The sequence below is a fragment of the Natator depressus genome, chromosome 13 (genome assembly GCF_965152275.1).
Source record: "Natator depressus isolate rNatDep1 chromosome 13, rNatDep2.hap1, whole genome shotgun sequence".
Taxonomy (NCBI): Eukaryota; Metazoa; Chordata; order Testudines; family Cheloniidae; genus Natator; species Natator depressus.
The window spans coordinates 31949899-31967020 of NC_134246.1; the positions used below are offsets into that span (position 1 = coordinate 31949899).

Sequence of the window (17122 nt, forward strand, 5' to 3'; positions counted from 1 at the left end):
TGATCACACTCTGCATTGTGGATTAGAACAGGGGTGGGCAAACTACGGCCTGGGGGCTGCATCCGGCCCTCCAGACATTTTAATCTGACTCTCTTATGCTTTGTAACAGTAAACTCTGGAGGTGGATAAGAAGTTCCTGCACATCCCTTAGTTTAATTGCTATGTGCCCCTGAAGAGTTAAACAATAAACTAGAGAGGTCCACAGTGAGTTGGAGTTCTGGTATACACAAGCTGCTGGGGAGTGAGGTTTGGCACAGCTCTCGGGGCCAAAGGCAGTTGGACTGCAGAGTCCCGTCATGCCAAACAGGGGCACCAGACAGGAAGTCTGTACTGTGGGAGTCCCCAGGAGACCAGAACTAGAAACATGATGTGGACACTGCTCAGATCAAGCTGTCTTGGAAGCATGTGGGATCCAGAAGTTGGATCCAATGCAGCAGACTGGTGACCATCCAGTAGGTTGTAACAAGTTATACCAACCCTCAGGAGTGTGACAGTCAGTGTGGATCATGAACATGGATGAGCTCTGTGCCCTTCTAGTGCTGGTCAAGAGATGCAGACACCACTCCTCCCCGCTGCATTTACCTTAAAGCACTGGGCCCACACCCACTTTAGCCTTTTCATCCCTAAGATTCCCCACCACTGCTAACTTCAGTGCAGCTCCACTGACAGTATCAAAAGTGTGAATTCCCGTACAGACAGAACGCCACCATGTCATCTAGATTTGCTCTGAGCAGAGTAGGGGCATGATGGTCGAAGCCCACCAGCATCTTGTCCACACTAGTGCTCCCTGTACTAATGTTAGCAAAGGGAATACACTTTTGAGGAAAGAGACTAGTGTAGGCAGTCTAAGTAGCTCACAGCTTCTGTGCAGATGTGTCAGCTCCAGAGCTGAGGGCAGCCTCTAATGTATTCCAGCAATGCAAGGACCAGGCCCCATGAAATCCCAAAGACCAAAAAAAGGAGAAAATAAATGGCATAGGGTGACAGACACCCTTAAACCAGGCTCAGTCATAGCCTCAGGGCAAGGCAGACCCTTGAAGAGCACCCATCTCTGCAAACCCTCATGCACATCCCACACCACTGCGCTTGAGACAGCAGCATTACACTGCTGTGAACTCTCTGCTCAGAATTCAAATACCCTTCGGCTGCCACTTCAGTCCCAGGGATTCCCTATGAAAGGCAACAGAGGAAGACGATTGGCATCCATTGGAGCATCCAACAGAGGAAGGCAGCAGGACATTGTACTACCGTGTCTCTCGGCCTCGGGGGTCACAGGATTGCCATCTTTATCCAAACGTTGTTTAAAGAGATTGTGCTCCACATCTAGCTGCTGCTCTCCTGCCACATCCATGGCATCAATGCTCAAATCTAAGACCAGGAAACAAGGTGAATTAAGGAAGGTTCTTTGTGGTCTGAGATGGCTTATGGAAGCAGCAAGCCAGTGAGAAACCATGAGCCTATTAACAAGGGGGAGATCACCAAGGCAGGAATCTAGGAGGAAGAGTTCATCTGCAGATTAGGAAAAAATCAAGAAGTGGAAGGGGACTGGCATAAGAGGCTGCATTGTGGTGGCTGAGAACCTCAAGTTGACTCAAAACTGCACCCCTGCATTTCAATCTCTCCTGCAAACAAGGCTCTTGGGCTGCTGTTCAAGAGGGATCCTCTTCAGCTAGCTCTAATATAAATCATATTTTCATCTGGGCAGATAAACTCAGGCTAAATAACCTGCCCAACCCTTTGCAGATACCTCAACCTGCTGGTCAAGCTTGAATCCATTTGGAGAACTCCCCCACCACTCCAATCCCAGCCACTCTCTCCTGTGGCCCCTTTCCCATTACCTTTCACCAAAGGGTTTCAGATAGTCTTTGCTGGGCCCTAGTGTGTCACTTGGGGGGCTTGCCTGTTACTTGGGGACACAATGTCAATGTCTTCCCAGGAAAAGGGGAAAGAAGCTGCCAGACCTGCTGGACTCTCCACTCCATCTTAAACATAGTGTGTGTGTGGGGGGGGGGGGGGGGGTCGGGGGGGGAAATGGGGAGGAGGAGTCTGAGATTGGAGTAGGGGAAGAATCCTCCCTAGGGTGATGGTATCTTCTGCAACTACATTTCAATGGGGTGATCTGAGACAGAGCACACAGAACTGCCCATCTTACTAAAAACAAAATAGAAATTGCAGTGTACACTTGGGTAATGGGATTTTTAATCACTTTCACTTTGCAATTAAATTACCAAATCCCTATTCCTCAGAGGAAATGTGAAGCTCCAGTGTTCATACCTTAGCTACCTGTGACCAAAAGTCTGAAAAATTTTGAATATAAAAATATTCTCCCCTCAAAAACAGCACAAATAGCTGAATGGATTTAGTTGCAACAAACCTCACAATTCAGCTAAGAAGTATTCAGATCAATAGAAATATTTTGGAAGAAGTTATTACAGAGTGAAAAATGTGTCACATGACATCAGTAACATAACTGATTTAGTTCCACATGACATTAATGTACATGTTCAGAATTTAAACATAAGAGTCAAAAAACAGTAGCTGGTCCCAAGAGCTACTCTACAGTGTCTTCCATAATAGGCTCTGCACATTACAAAAATGAACGGCAATTGGGACAAGCCCATGGGAGCAGGTCGGTATTATACTCCTTTCAATACAGGCTCTTCTTCTTCACACGCAGGTCTCAAAGTACTTTACAGAAGTGGATAAAGAGCTTTATCCTCATTGCACAAATTAGGAAACACACTCAGAGAAATGAAGCAACTGGACCAGAGTCCTACTGTGTCAAATGACAATGCTGGGAACAGAACCCAGGAGTCCTGAGCGAATTCCCTGTTCTAACTACAGGGGAATGTAATTCCTTACTGCTGACAAGACAACCAGCTGATAGCAAATCGAAATAATGCGTGCACTGACTGGTCAGTGTGCCCAACTTCCAGCGGAGCGTGAAAGCTGCCTTCTTCCCAACTCTTTAGAAGACTTACTTACAAGCACAAGGCATATGCGGAAAGACAACATCTATATTAATCTTCAATTTGTCTCCTCTCGATTTGTCAACGTACAGTTCAGGATGAACCTAGGAACAAAAAACAAAAGTCTCATTCCACCTGGAAGCACATCGCAAGGCCTTTTCCCTTGCCTTCTCCCCAGCACAGTAGCCTCTCCACAGGTGCTATGCCACCATGCTTCCAAAGGCCTCCTCCACATGGGGTGCACAAGCTGGCACCTTCCAGAATGCTGTGACAGAGCAGTTGAAGCGGCTTCCAAACCTGGCTGTGCTTTTACGATGTGTGATGCTCCTAGCCAGCAAAGTGATAATCTGGGGATTTAAATTAAATAAAAACAATTTAAAATATTTTATTTTTGCAATTTCTTCCCCACTATTGAGTCTGCAAGCGGGAAACTGGTGGCTATCTCCTACTGGTGACACAGGAGAGTGGTCTGTTCACTGCAGATGCTGGAGGAACCAGCAGCCCAGTATGACTTCTGATGCCTTCTCCAGAAAGGGGATCCAGGCCTTAGTGGAGTTGACAGGTACAGAAAGCCCAATCGGAGGCACAGGAAGCCAATGCTAGGGTGACCAGGAGGGAAAAGAGGCTCCCTGCAGGGCCAGTGCCCATCTTCTTTGAGATACGCAGGAGGAAAGAGGAAGAGAGCAGGAACAGCAATTCACTCTCATCTCACCAGACGGGCTGCCAGCAGGGCCAGTGCCAGCTCAAAACTCAGGAAAGCAAAGTCTTAGTGCAAGTCACTGATCCTACTTCCTTCCCTGTTTCACAACAGAACTAGACCAAGCACTGCAAACCGCTGCCTCTATGGGGCAGGAATGAATATTAAATTCTAGCCACCATCATAGTAACAAGGCAGGTCCTCTGAGCCACCTGGGCTGCGCAGCCTAATGACCTGAGACAATAAGGCCACCCACAAACACAGGGCGGCGTGGCCTAGTGGCCAGAGTCAGTACAGCGGCCCTTGAGTGCAGGGCAGTGTGGCCTAGTGGCCAAATCCAGGGGCCATCACCAAAGGAGGGGCAGCCAGGGTGGGGAGACCCAGGCCCACCCGACTCCACTGGGTCCTGACTCAGAGCCCTAACAGGCAGAGTGGTCCATCACTGGGTCAGCGGGGAAATCCAGCTGCAACATGCTGACTTTCCATGGGTGGAAGATACCACTTACCCCACCTCCCTGGGTCACTTCCTACTGGGCTTCCTGAAGCTGAGGTCTATATGACATCAGGGTCTCTGGGCTCCTCGTCACAGGTAACTCCCTTGGATTTCAACTCCAGCCAGTCAGCTGTAGGCCACAAGCCTCCAGTCTGGGCCGCAGGATCTCTGCTCCCACAGACAAGGGCTGTAACAGCTCCTGGGCTGGAGCCTCCACCAAGTGTCCTTCCTCCTTACTGAGCTGGGCTGCTCTCCTTTGTACTAGCACAGCAGTTGGAGCATGATGAGCATGGTCTGAGGGGCAGGACTTCCTCTGCTCAGTGTGTGGGATTAACCCCTTCCTGCCTACTGCTGAGTATGAACACCCCGTCACACCATGGAAAAGGAGAGATAATGTGTAGCTACAGAATGGTCCTGTGCCTTGCAAAACTCGGGAGCCTGGCTCAGCTATTGACAAACGGTGGACCTTGGTTGAATATGTGGCCCTATCTGCTTCCCAGGGCTCCAGTAGGACAGCACAGGGAAAACATAAACCCAAAAAAGACAGCAATACAAAGCTCTACTTACTTCCTTTGTGAGGTAGTACTGCAGCTCCGAGAAGAAAAGCAGGAGCATGATAAGTCCACTGATTACTGTCACTGCAAATGAAGAATGACAAGCATTACCATGGGCTGTGGACTCACTAATTCGCTGCCCGACTCCAGTGAAGAAAGCAGCTGGCATTACAGTAGGTGAGAAGAAACCAGGCTCCTCACGAAAATCGCTATCCTCCCCCCATGTGCTCTGTAAAAAACACATGCTAATACCCCAACACAAATGCCAGTTAGACAGTAGACCATGAAGGCTAGGCCACAAAGCAAATCCCCGCATTTCAAAGTTATTAAAGAGGAGAGTGAACCAGTACTGAGTACCAAGATAGGAGCTGTTTTCATCCATTTGGGCACAGTCCTCCTCTCCCAGCCACCAAAGGAAACATTTCATATAAAAGAGATGCTTTCTAGTGTGACCGCAGCCCCAGCCAGACCACGATTAGACATTTATTTGGATAATGAGAGCATCCACAGTCACCATAGTTATGATTAAAAAAGAACATAAGAACAGTCATACTAGGTCAGACCAAAGGTCCATCAGTATCCTGTCTTCTGACAGTGGCCAATGCCAGGTGCCTCAGAGGGAATGAACAGAACAGGTAATCAGCAAGTGATCCATCTCCTGTCACCCATTAGCAACTTCTGGCAAACAGAGGCTCGGGACACGATCCCTGCCCATCCTGGCTAATAGCCATTGATGGACATATCCTCTATGAATGTATCAAGTTCTTTTTTGAACCCTGTTATGGTCTTGGCCTTCAAAAATATATTAAAAATAAATTATAAATATTATATAGGTGGAGCTGGTAGCACTGCCTATATTTCAGGCTGACTGACACTTCCCATTATAAGACTCTGTTTTCAGTTGCTTATAACTTTAACCATTCAGGATAAAAAATTTCCATGCCTGGTGTCTGCCTTAGGCTGAATTTGTTTTGGAAAGTTTCAGCTAAAAGAGTTCAGCCCTTTCTGGAATGAAATTAGGGAAAATATATTATTCCGCCCAAGCTAAAAAAATCTTACAACCATTTTGTTGAGACACAGTAGAGTCTCTATGCTTTGGAAAAGAGACTTGGAATTTGGGGTCTCCCTTGGGTCAGAGAGGTGCCTTCTGACATCCCCATGAAAATTCAGCCAAATTTGGCCAAGCTATAAGCCTCTGAAAAATCTGTCTGTGCATGCTCAGTAGAGACTTGTTAGAGTTTGACAACTAAACTATCCAAAGATTCCATCTGCACTGAGCGTGCTCTATCCCCTCACAGCTCTGATGTGCTGACCACACAATGTGCCATTCCGACAGAGCAACTGAGCATGCTCCAGTCCCATGCTACAGCAGTGGAGTGGGATTTCCCTGCAATTTTTACTCCTGGCTGCCAGGGGTCACGGTGGCACAGGGCACTAGAAGTGAGAGCAAGTACAGACCCTCTTCTGTGCTCTCAAATTGATGCTCTCCCACCTGGAGCCCAGTCAGCCTGAAGAAAGAGGAAGCTGCCTCCTTGGATGTTGAGGATTGAGAAACTGGAAGGATAGGGAGCAGAGTAGAAGCACAGGGGAGAGAAGGGCAGAGATATGAGAGAATATATAGTGCAGGATGTGCGTGTGCGTGTGTGTAGAGAGAGGTTGGACAGCAGCTGGGGAGGGGGCAGAAACCTCTGAGGGGATTGGATAGGAGCAGGAAGATGGGAGGGATGGATAAGTGCTAAAGGGGAGGAGGTCAGAAGAAGAGGGGGACGAGGACAGGCTGGGCACACAGGGGCAGAGAAGTCTATAACCAGCAGAGCACATTCCCGTCCAAGAACCTGGAACCGAATCCAGCTAGCGAAAAGGGGGCAGCAACCTTAATTCACCCCCATCACCAGTGTGTCTGCATTATGATGCAGTCTTTAGTTACATGATCACATACTATTCTTTCCAAAGAAACCCTGCCTCATTCATTGCACAAGATGGTTGGTGTGACAGATGCAAGACTTTGGAATCATGGATATCCTATGCCATGGGATTAGTCAAACTTTTAACATAAAAATGGCCATACAGGATCTGACTAATGATCCATATAGCCCAGCATCATGTCTTCCAACAGTGACCAGGGCCAGGTACTTCAGAGGGAAAGAACAGAACAGGACAATTATTCAGTGTCATCCAGTCCCAGCTTCTGGCAGTCAGAGGTTTAGAGATACCCACAGCATGGGATTACATCCCTAATCAGTCCCCTAATAGTCACTGATGGACCTATCCTCCATGAATTTATCTAGTTCTTTTTTTAACCCTGTTATAGTCTTGGCCATCACAACATCCTCTGGTAACGAGTTCCACAGGTTGACTGTGTGTTGTGTGAAGAAATACTTCCTTTTATTTGTTTTAAACCTGCTGCCTGTTAATTTCAAAGGGTGACCCCTTGTTCTTGTGTTATGTGAAGGGGGCAAATAACATTTGCTTATTAACTTTCTCCACACCATTCATGATTTTATAGACATTTATCATATTCCCCTTAAACGTCTCTTTTCTAACATGAGCAGTCCCAGTCTTTTTAATCTCTCCTCACATGGAAGCTGTTCCATACCCCTAGTCATTTTGTTGCCCTTCACTGTAATTCTTAAAATTCAAATGTATCTTTTTGAGATGGGGTGACCAGAACTGCACACAGTATTCAAGATGTGGGTATACCATGGATTTATATAGTGCCATTATGATATTTTCTGTCCCTTTCCTAACAGTTCCTAACATTGTTAGCTTTTTTGACTGTCAGTGCACACTGAGCACATATTTTCAGAGAACTATCCACAATGACTCCAAGATCTCTTTCTTGAGTGGTAACAGCTAATTTAGATCCCACCATTTGGTATGTATAGTTGGGAATTATGTTTTCCAATGTGCATAACTTTGCATTTATCAACACTGAATTTCATTTGCCATTTTGTTGCCCAGTCACCCAGTTTTGTGAGATCCCTTTGTAATTCTTTGCAGTCAGCTGTGGATTTAACTATCTACAAATGTGATACGTAACTTTGTGAGCTACAGACATTATTCCAACCCATGGCAGAAGGTTACTGAGTTTACCCCATCATCTTAAATCAATGAGGGTAATTACTGCAAATCCTGGGACAGGTAAACAACTCCAGAGAAGTACTACCCTTTGGAAGGTACACAGACTGGTTCAACCCTGATTTAAGAGATCCACGAGACAAAGAAAGAGCTTGTGGCAAGAAGGATCAGCCTGAACTGGCTGAGGTTCCTCTGATCCAAGAATTGACATGAAACTATAACCAAGAGGACAAAACCCTGCTGGAAGGGTGTGAAGGACTGGAACCTGCCAGTGTCTCTGTGTCAGAAGAAGGCCCAGTAAACTAGCATGCAATGGAGACTGTTTATTGCTTTATTATGTTTTCTCTGTAATGCTTTTGTCCTAAATAAGTGTATTGTGGTTTGTGGAAACTGTCTGGTCACTGACAACTCTGGCATAGTCCCTGGCAGAGGGGTGTTGGACAAAGGTCAGATCTGCTGTGATAATCACAGCGAATTGAAGGAGGACTGCAATCCTTGATCTAAAGAGACAGGGATGCAGGTCCCTGCCCAGAGAAAGGTGAGGACTGGAGGCCTGAGACCTAAAGGGGTACCCCTTGAGGAGTCCACAGAGGGGGCAGAGATGCAGTTAATTCTAGAACTGAGAGATGGTGCTCTGGGGACAAATCAGGGCTGTGTAGCAAAGGATGCTGTTGCCTATAGGACCCCTGCTGGAAGGCATGTTCTGTTTGCGGGTACCGGGACAGGCAGATCTAGGCCCACACAAAACTAAAGGTCAGCCTCCTCACCTAAGGGGGAGGAACCGCTACGCCCAAGCCGTGAGTATAGCGGACAACAAAGGAGAAAATGGGAGCGAGGTCAAAGATTAATAATCAAGGAACCAGAAGGGGACACTGAGCAGAGAACCCTCCTCAAAGACATCTAAAGAGTCTGTGGATATTGCCTGTAGGAACTCTACCTCGAGACATGATCAGACAAGGGACCAGAAATAGGCCCCACAGTCACAGAGTACCCCCATCCAGCTTCCTCCTCCTGGAGTGATGGATGGCTATGTTGCGCAGTGCCAGGAGGAGGTTGACAAGGAGGTCCTGAAACTTTGTAGGATCATGGATGGGGTGTGCAAGAATTAGGAAGTATGGGGAAAAGTGCACCTAGAACCTCAATAAGTTTCTGGGGGAAGCTAGAAGAGGGGCTGCAACCTGATGCACTCTACACAGATGTGGACCAGGTTCTCCCTTTCACCACAGAATGGACAGGTACACGCCCATACTCACAGCTCCATGGAGGAGCTGCCAACTAATATTGCTGGTGGATTGTGGAAGCAGAGTAGAGTACAGACTGGCCCACCCTCCTTAGGTGGCAACAGGTCCCACCATTTAGTGTTAGGGTGGGACATAAGGGCAAGGAAGTGGATGGTGTACATGCTTGTGCTTCACATGTTCCCTGGGTGCAGTTCAGAGGTGGATTGGCTGGATGTTGTTCAGACAACTCAGGTGGCTTGTCAGGGGCAGCCAGGGAGGTTCACAGGGCAGGAGCAAAATGATGAGTTCCAGAGGCGAGTCAGGAGCACCCTCCTACAAGACCTGCTTGAGGAAAGCAAGAGAAGCAGGAGGTAAGGCTCTCAGCAGGGAAGTCGGGCAGAGAGCCCAACTTAAGAACAAAGGACGGGAAGGTGCGCAGTGGGGCTTCTAGAGGAAGCTGGGAGTTCTCTCACCTGGGAACTGACACAGAGGGTCAAACTGAGAGAGAGACAGAGCCTGAAAATAGGGTTCACCGCAGCATGGCTGGGGCTCTGGGCTGAGCAGACTGGACTGTGCTAAGCTTCACTTCTCTGTGCTAACCTAATGCTGTGTGCTAATCCATGCTGTATGCCAGGGGACTAATAAATCCAACTGGTTTGAAACACTGTTTGAGTGTCCCTCTAAATACTTGGTGAGGCGCATTAATCCCTGCAGAGCGGACAAGTCTCTCCCAGGAGTCCGTCTCGGTTGGACTCGCTGAACAGAGCTCACAGAGGTTCAATCTTAGGAGGCAGTGAGGCCAGGTGTCCTACCCTGAGGGAAGAGTGAGACCCCTGTGGGGTCTGGCACATTAAAGGGGTTCCTCCAAGAGACTGTTCCAAACCTGGGGGTGTAGCACTGATCTTGTGGCTCCATGACACTATCTATTCCCTGAATGAGGCAAGGGTCCTGTGGAAAAAATAGTATGGGATCATGTAATTAAAGACTGTATCATGACACACACCACTGGCAGAGGGAGGAGGATTAAGGTTCCAGGGTAACCTTAATTCTGATATTTCCTAATTTTGTAGGGCTTGACTTTGCCACTTTAATATTCTTTTAATGGGGCGGTTTTACCTCTATTATATAAACATATATATTTGCATAAGCAAACCCTCCTGCTTTAGCGCACCAGCCAACAACTGGCAGAAGTAGGCAGTAGCTTCCCTATATGCCGGTTATTCCATAATGGCCCATTGGGAGGTTTCTTGTTCTTTTCTCTGAACTAGTTTGTACCGGCCTCTGTAGGAACAGGCTACTCGATTGGCTGGATCACTAGTTTGCTCCAAAATTCTGCACTACAGAAACCTTACATATGAATACTTGGCTCTCCTATACAGGTCTTTCTTACAGCAAAATGTAGTCTCTTATGACTTACTTAGTTCAAATAGATAAGATGTTTAAGCAGGCCTGTGGGACTCCCAGCATCTCACTATGCCTAAAACTCCCAAAATAACACAACAAACAAAAGAACAAGAGCTTACTGAGCCTTGCCTGGAAGGATGATACAGACAGAAGGGAGACAAATGCTTTATTTGAAGTTTTAAATCTGAGGTGAGGAGCCAAACATCATGCCCACTGGCCACCTTCAGAGTTAAAACAGGATCCAGGCCAGGTTGTGGGGCCTGAATGGAGACTGTACAGCCTCCACCCTACCCCATCCCTCACTGCTGTTGCTGGCTGTGCTGGTACTGGTCAGGTTACTCCTCAAAGCAGGGATGGAGGAAAGAACAGAGAGAACAAGAGGAATAGAAGAAAATGGGAAAAGGAAGCAGGGAGACAATCAGAAGGAAGGTGTGTGTGAACAATAGAGTGAGGGAATATATGCCACTCCTGGCCCATTTGTTACCACCTCTGGCCCACAAACTCCAGCTGGAAACATCAGTCTGGCTTTGGGATGATCAGACACTATCTGCCCTATGTCAGGGAGGGATGTTCTGCTTTGTAAGTGATGACAGGGACAGACGGGGAGGCTGGGACTGTTGTGTTTCTGGGTGGAGGGCTGGGTCCTGCTCTAGGACGGAGGAGGAGCAGCGCCTTCGGACCGTTTGTTTGGAGTGGTGTTGATGGTCACCATGCAGGCAGGGAGGTGGCTCTTCTCTTCTTTTTACAGGAGCCCAGGCCCTTTATTCCAGCTCTGGCAGCGAGGGGCTGCAGTGGGTTGGGTGACAGCTTTCCCCTGCGCACGGGGAGGCTCACCTTAGTGACTATGGAGGTGAAGGACTCTCAGGGAGGAAGAAAGAAGGAAGTAGCTGGACTCGAAACGACCTATTCCTCAGCCTTAGCGGGAGAGGAAGAGGCTGGGGCTGTCAGCCCCCCGGAGGAGGGCAAGAACCTCGCGGGGGTATTTTTTCTCCCACAGCGATCGGGCTGCCAGGGGCTTTCAGCTTGGGCCGCCGCGGGGTGGGGTGAAGGGAAGGGGGGCGTCTGTCGGCGGGGGAAATGGGGGAAATCAGGCGGCTTTTGCAGCCAGCCCACCGGCTCCCGGCGGAGGTGAGAGCCCCGCAGAGCCCGCTGAGGAGGCGGATCGATGCAGAGGCGGCGGGCAGCAGCTGGCGGCCGCCCGGCGAGGGCTGGTCTCGGCGCCGACCCCGCCGCCCCGGCACTCGCCAGCCCCGCACGGCGACGCGTCGCGGCCGCCCCCGCCCCTCCCCGCGCGCGCCCCCGCCCCTCACCGAGCGCGCCCCCGCAGGTCTTGACCCGAAAATCCTCCAGTGTCTTGGGAAACGCATCGAACCGCTTCAGCCTCCACAGCGAGTCCATGGCGGCGGCGACCCCGCGTCCGGCGCCGGCCCCGCCTGCGGGGCGGAGCACTCGGCTCTGTGCCCCGCCCCCGCCGCAGGGCGGCCTGGGAGCCCGCGCGGGGCTGGGGCGGGGCGGAGTGACGTGCGAGTCGGGGCCGCGCGTGCGCGCGGTGACCTGGGGGTGTTGGGCGCATGCGGGTGTCGGTGGGGGGTCATCGGGGGGTCATGGGGTGACAGTGGGATGTGGAGCTGTTGGGGTGACATGGGGTGTTTGGTGACACTGTCGGTGGGGGTGACATGGGGTGACAGTGGGATGTGGAGGTGTGGGGTGACATGGGGTGTTTGGTGACACTGTCGGTGGGGGTGACATGGGGTGACAGTGGGATGTGGAGGTGTAGGGTGACATAGGGTGTTCGGTGACACTGTCGGTGGGGGTGACATGGTGTGACAGGGGGATGTGGAGCTGTTGGGGTGACATGGGGTGTTTGGTGACAGGTGCGGGTGACATGGGGTGACAGGGGGATGTGGAGGTGTTGGGGTGACATGGGGTGTTTGGTGACACTGTCGGTGGGGGTGACATGGGGTGACAGAGGGATGTGGAGCTGTTGGGGTGACATGGGGTGTTCGGTGACACTGTCGGTGGGGGTGACATGGGGTGACAGGGGGATGTGGAGGTGTTGGGGTGACATGGGGTGTTTGGTGACACTGTCGGTGGGGGTGACATGGGGTGACAGAGGGATGTGGAGCTGTTGGGGTGACATGGGGTGTTTGGTGACACTGTCGGTGCGGGTGACATGGGGTGACAGTGGGATGTGGAGGTGTTGGGGTGACATGGGGTGTTTGGTGACACTGTCGGTGGGGGTGACATGGGGTGACAGGGGGATGTGGAGGTGTTGGGGTGACATGGGGTGTTTGGTGACACTGTCGGTGGGGGTGACATGGGGTGACAGAGGGATGTGGAGGTGTTGGGGTGACATGGGGTGTTTGGTGACAGGTGCGGGTGACATGGGGTGACAGTGGGATGTGGAGGTGTTGGGGTGACATGGGGTGTTTGGTGACACTGTCGGTGGGGGTGACATGGGGTAACAGTGGGATGTGGAGGTGTGGGGTGACATGGGGTGTTTGGTGACACTGTCGGTGGGGGTGACATGGGGTGACAGAGGGATGTGGAGCTGTTGGGGTGACATGGGGTGTTTGGTGACAGGTGCGGGTGACATGGGGTGACAGTGGGATGTGGAGCTGTTGGGGTGACATGGGGTGTTTGGTGACACTGTCGGTGCGGGTGACATGGGGTGACAGTGGGATGTGGAGGTGTGGGGTGACATAGGGTGTTTGGTGACACTGTCGGTGGGGGTGACATGGGGTGACAGAGGGATGTGGAGCTGTTGGGGTGACATGGGGTGTTTGGTGACAGGTGCGGGTGACATGGGGTGACAGTGGGATGTGGAGGTGTTGGGGTGACATGGGGTGTTTGGTGACACTGTCGGTGGGGGTGACATGGGGTGACAGAGGGATGTGGAGCTGTTGGGGTGACATGGGGTGTTTGGTGACACTGTCGGTGGGGGTGACATGGGGTGACAGTGGGATGTGGAGGTGTTGGGGTGACATGGGGTGTTTGGTGACACTGTCGGTGGGGGTGACATGGGGTGACAGTGGGATGTGGAGGTGTGGGGTGACATGGGGTGTTTGGTGACACTGTCGGTGGGGGTGACATGGGGTGACAGAGGGATGTGGAGCTGTTGGGGTGACATGGGGTGTTTGGTGACAGGTGTGGGTGACATGGGGTGACAGTGGGATGTGGAGCTGTTGGGGTGACATGGGGTGTTTGGTGACACTGTCGGTGCGGGTGACATGGGGTGACAGTGGGATGTGGAGGTGTGGGGTGACATAGGGTGTTTGGTGACACTGTCGGTGGGGGTGACATGGGGTGACAGAGGGATGTGGAGGTGTTGGGGTGACATGGGGTGTTTGGTGACACTGTCGGTGGGGGTGACATGGGGTGACAGAGGGATGTGGAGCTGTTGGGGTGACATGGGGTGTTTGGTGACACTGTCGGTGGGGGTGACATGGGGTGACAGAGGGATGTGGAGGTGTTGGGGTGAGATGGGGAAGTCGTGGAGTGACGGTGCTGGTGTGTCAGAGGGTGACATTGGGGTGTCAGAGGGTGACATTGTGGGCATTGGGATGTTGTGGGGTGTCATTGGTTGATGAATGGGAAGTTCACAATAAGCTGTTGTAAATCAGTATGTGGTGCTTTTTTCTGGGGAATGTCTCACTTTACACCTTTACCGCTTTGATTCAGACTTTCCTAGTTCATTTTTCTGTAACCCGGATTCCTCAAAGACCCTTTTTGAGTACGTGCATGGCATATTTTCTGGAAAAGTTTATTAAAGTGCTAACAGGTGGTTTGATTGTGCGAGGCTGAAGCTGTCAAATTGGAATTTGATGACAAAGAGTATGTGGTGCTGACATGGTCACCAGTTACTTTGCAGGGCTAAAAAGGACAGCCTTGCTATATGCTCCTTTGGTGGAGGAAAGCACCCTCTCCTGGAGGCCAGGAGTTCAAATTGCCTTTATCATAGAATCATAGAAGATTAGGGTTGGAAGAGACCTCAGGAGGTCATCTAGTCCGACCCCCTGCTCAAAGCAGGACCAACCCCAACTAAATCATCCCAGCCAGGGCTTTGTCAAGCTGGGCCTTAAAAACCTCTAAGGAAGGAGATTCCACCACTTCCCTAGGTAACCCATTCCAGGGCTTCACCACCCTCCTAGTGAAAAAGTTTTTCCTAATATCCAACCTAAACCTCCCCCACTGCAACTTGAGACCATTACTCCTTGTTCTGTCATCTGCCACCACTGAGAATAGCCTAGCTCCATCCTCTTTGGAACTCCCCATTCAGGTAGTTGAAGGATGCTATCAAATCCCCCCTCACTCTTCTCTTATGCTAAGTGCTGTTTAAATTCCTATGCAGTTAACTACCCTTGTTTTTGCTAAGGCCATGAACCCCACCAGCAGACAGTGAAGAACCTCTGAATACTCTCCCCACATTGTTTAAATAACTTAGCCGAGAATTTACGCCTAGAATGCCAGTCTTTCACATGATGAACCCCAAACTTACCGACTGCACCACACTTCCTTTCAGAAAGGAAAACCAAACCTGATTTAGGCAATATCTCTAAGCACTATAAAGAACACACTTCTCTACAGAGACAGGGCTAGAATCCAGGATTACTGATCACCAATATTCTATTGGTGGCTATTAAACAGTTGTGTAACCCCCTGGGAAAGTGTGTCTCAAGTAGAGCTGGTCAGAAAATGGTTTGTATTTGGTTTTTTTGTCCACTGAAAATACTCATGAAAACAAAGAAAAAATACTTTTCATTGAAATTTTTTTACAGAATATTGTCAGCAAAAAAATCAAACTCCAAAATACTTAGACCAAAAACTGACAATTTAACTGAAAACCAAAATACTTGTATTCTGAAAGGCCACCACAGTGCCTCAATGCTCCCATTCTCCTCTATGGCATGAGCTCATTGTTTGGACTACATGGCCCATGCTTTACCATGAGCTATGATATATAAATTACGGTGTGAAGCACCAAAATACATGGTCCACATTTCAGGCATTTGTCATGGATTTCGCTTGTGTAACCCACCAGCCCAAGTGTGATGTGTCCCTTCTCTGTGCCCAGTTCACAGAGGATGTGAGTCTGTGACAACTCACAGTTCGAGAGCCTGGCTCTTTAGCATAAGCTGTAAAGATTCAGATGTTTAGCCCTGGAGGTTATTGGTTTCAATCACTAGAAAGCGTCAGTTGGTTCCTTATTCATGATACCAGCTCCTTATTCCTGGTTCTCAGTTCCTTATTCAAAGGCCAAAATTATTTAAAAATAGATTGCTGTAAGATTAAATTTTAGAAATGTCATCAAATTAACAGTAATGTGATAACATTTAAATTACGAATTCCTTAATTACTAATTAAATAATCAAATATGGAGCTGGGTGTTGGTTGCTTGGTTGTACATGAGAAAATATTTTTTGAGTCACCACAAATGACACATTCCCCACAACTCTCGGACTGGTCTGAAGGAGCTGTGACATGCCACTTGTTGACCCAAAGCTTTGTTCTTGGGCATTATGCTGCCACATGTCACATCCTCACCCCACATCCATTTTGTACATGGAGTTTGAATAAGGAGCTGGGGTTTGACTGGCTGTAAGTGACAAAATATATATTGGGTCACCCCTGCAGCCTTTATTCTAGTTTGAAGAGATGAGGATATGCCACTCCCAGAGGTAAACCTTTATTTCTGGTCTGACAAATATATTACCCCAATTTTTATTTTGTATTTTCTTTTTTAGTAAACATACAATATGCATGCAAAAATTGACACCCCCCCCCAAATTGACCAATTTGTTGCAAATCCATCTGTAATGTTTTAACAGACATTATATGATTGCTACAAATTAAGAAATTTAGTGGAATTTTGGTTTGTTTTTAGATGAATTAAGAACAGGACAAATGGCAAAATTTATGAAAACTTGTTTAATTTAGTACAGATGTAAAGCATTGGTTTATGATTAGTGCTGTGTCTTTTGCTCATTACATCACAAAAGTAATAATACATTGCTTAGGCACAGTTGTCTCCCAAATAATCATGTTTATTAACTCTATGCAAACATACCAGGCCTAGCTTAATGCGTACTGCTGCTCTGAGTGATTTCTGATGGCTTCTAAAACATAGAAAATAGTGAACATTACTACATGCTCACAAACGGCTTAAATGAATATTACCCTTTTCTGTATGCTACAATTAGTTGAGTCAGCTAGTGTCTTTAGTGTTGCTGAGAACCTCGTAAATAGCAATAAGAAAAGGAGGACTTGTGGCATCTTAGAGACTAACAAATTTACTTGAGCATAAGCTTTCATGAGCTACAGCTCACTTCATCGGATGCATTCAGTGGAAAATACAGTGGGGAGATTTTATATACACAGAGAACATGAAACAATGGGTGTTACCATACACACTGTAACTGTAAACAGCAATGTAGATAGTTGAGGGTCACATTTTTTAATCTTTCTGTGATCAGACTTAAGTGCAAGTGTAATTAATAAGATGCCTGGTTCACCATTAATGCAATGATGGGTATGCAGTTGATGTAATCCTTTGCATTTGTTCACTTTGACTATGAAATTGTAAAACAAGTAAATTTGCTATTTATTATCATAAAATATTGTAATTAATTGAGCAATTGTTGCTGCTGTTGTTCGAGGTGATTACTGGTGACACCTAGATTTAAGCATTCCTAAGGATTTGAATGATA

The 17122-nt window shown here is 48.6% G+C and overlaps 2 protein-coding genes across 5 annotated transcripts in view; both read right to left on the reverse strand.

Moving 5' to 3' along the window:
- ERGIC3 (ERGIC and golgi 3) overlaps positions 1–11885 on the reverse strand; it is a 58808-nt gene extending 46923 nt beyond the window's left edge. For 2 of the 3 annotated variants that reach the window (XM_074970440.1, XM_074970439.1), the window contains exons 1-4: positions 11726–11885; positions 4727–4797; positions 2986–3073; positions 1249–1368 (exon numbers count right to left, since the gene is read on the reverse strand). In XM_074970440.1, coding sequence (XP_074826541.1) covers positions 1249–1368; positions 2986–3073; positions 4727–4797; positions 11726–11813 — 367 coding nt within the window. In that variant the 5' untranslated portion in view covers positions 11814–11885. Of the gene's footprint in view, positions 1–1248; positions 1369–2981; positions 3074–4726; positions 4798–11725 lie in introns of all 3 variants that reach the window. The other variant, XM_074970441.1, reaches the window with a different exon arrangement.
- Positions 1–17122, reverse strand: part of CEP250 (centrosomal protein 250) — a 297988-nt gene that overhangs the window by 129308 nt on the left and 151558 nt on the right. The gene's annotated exons all lie outside the window — the stretch shown is intronic.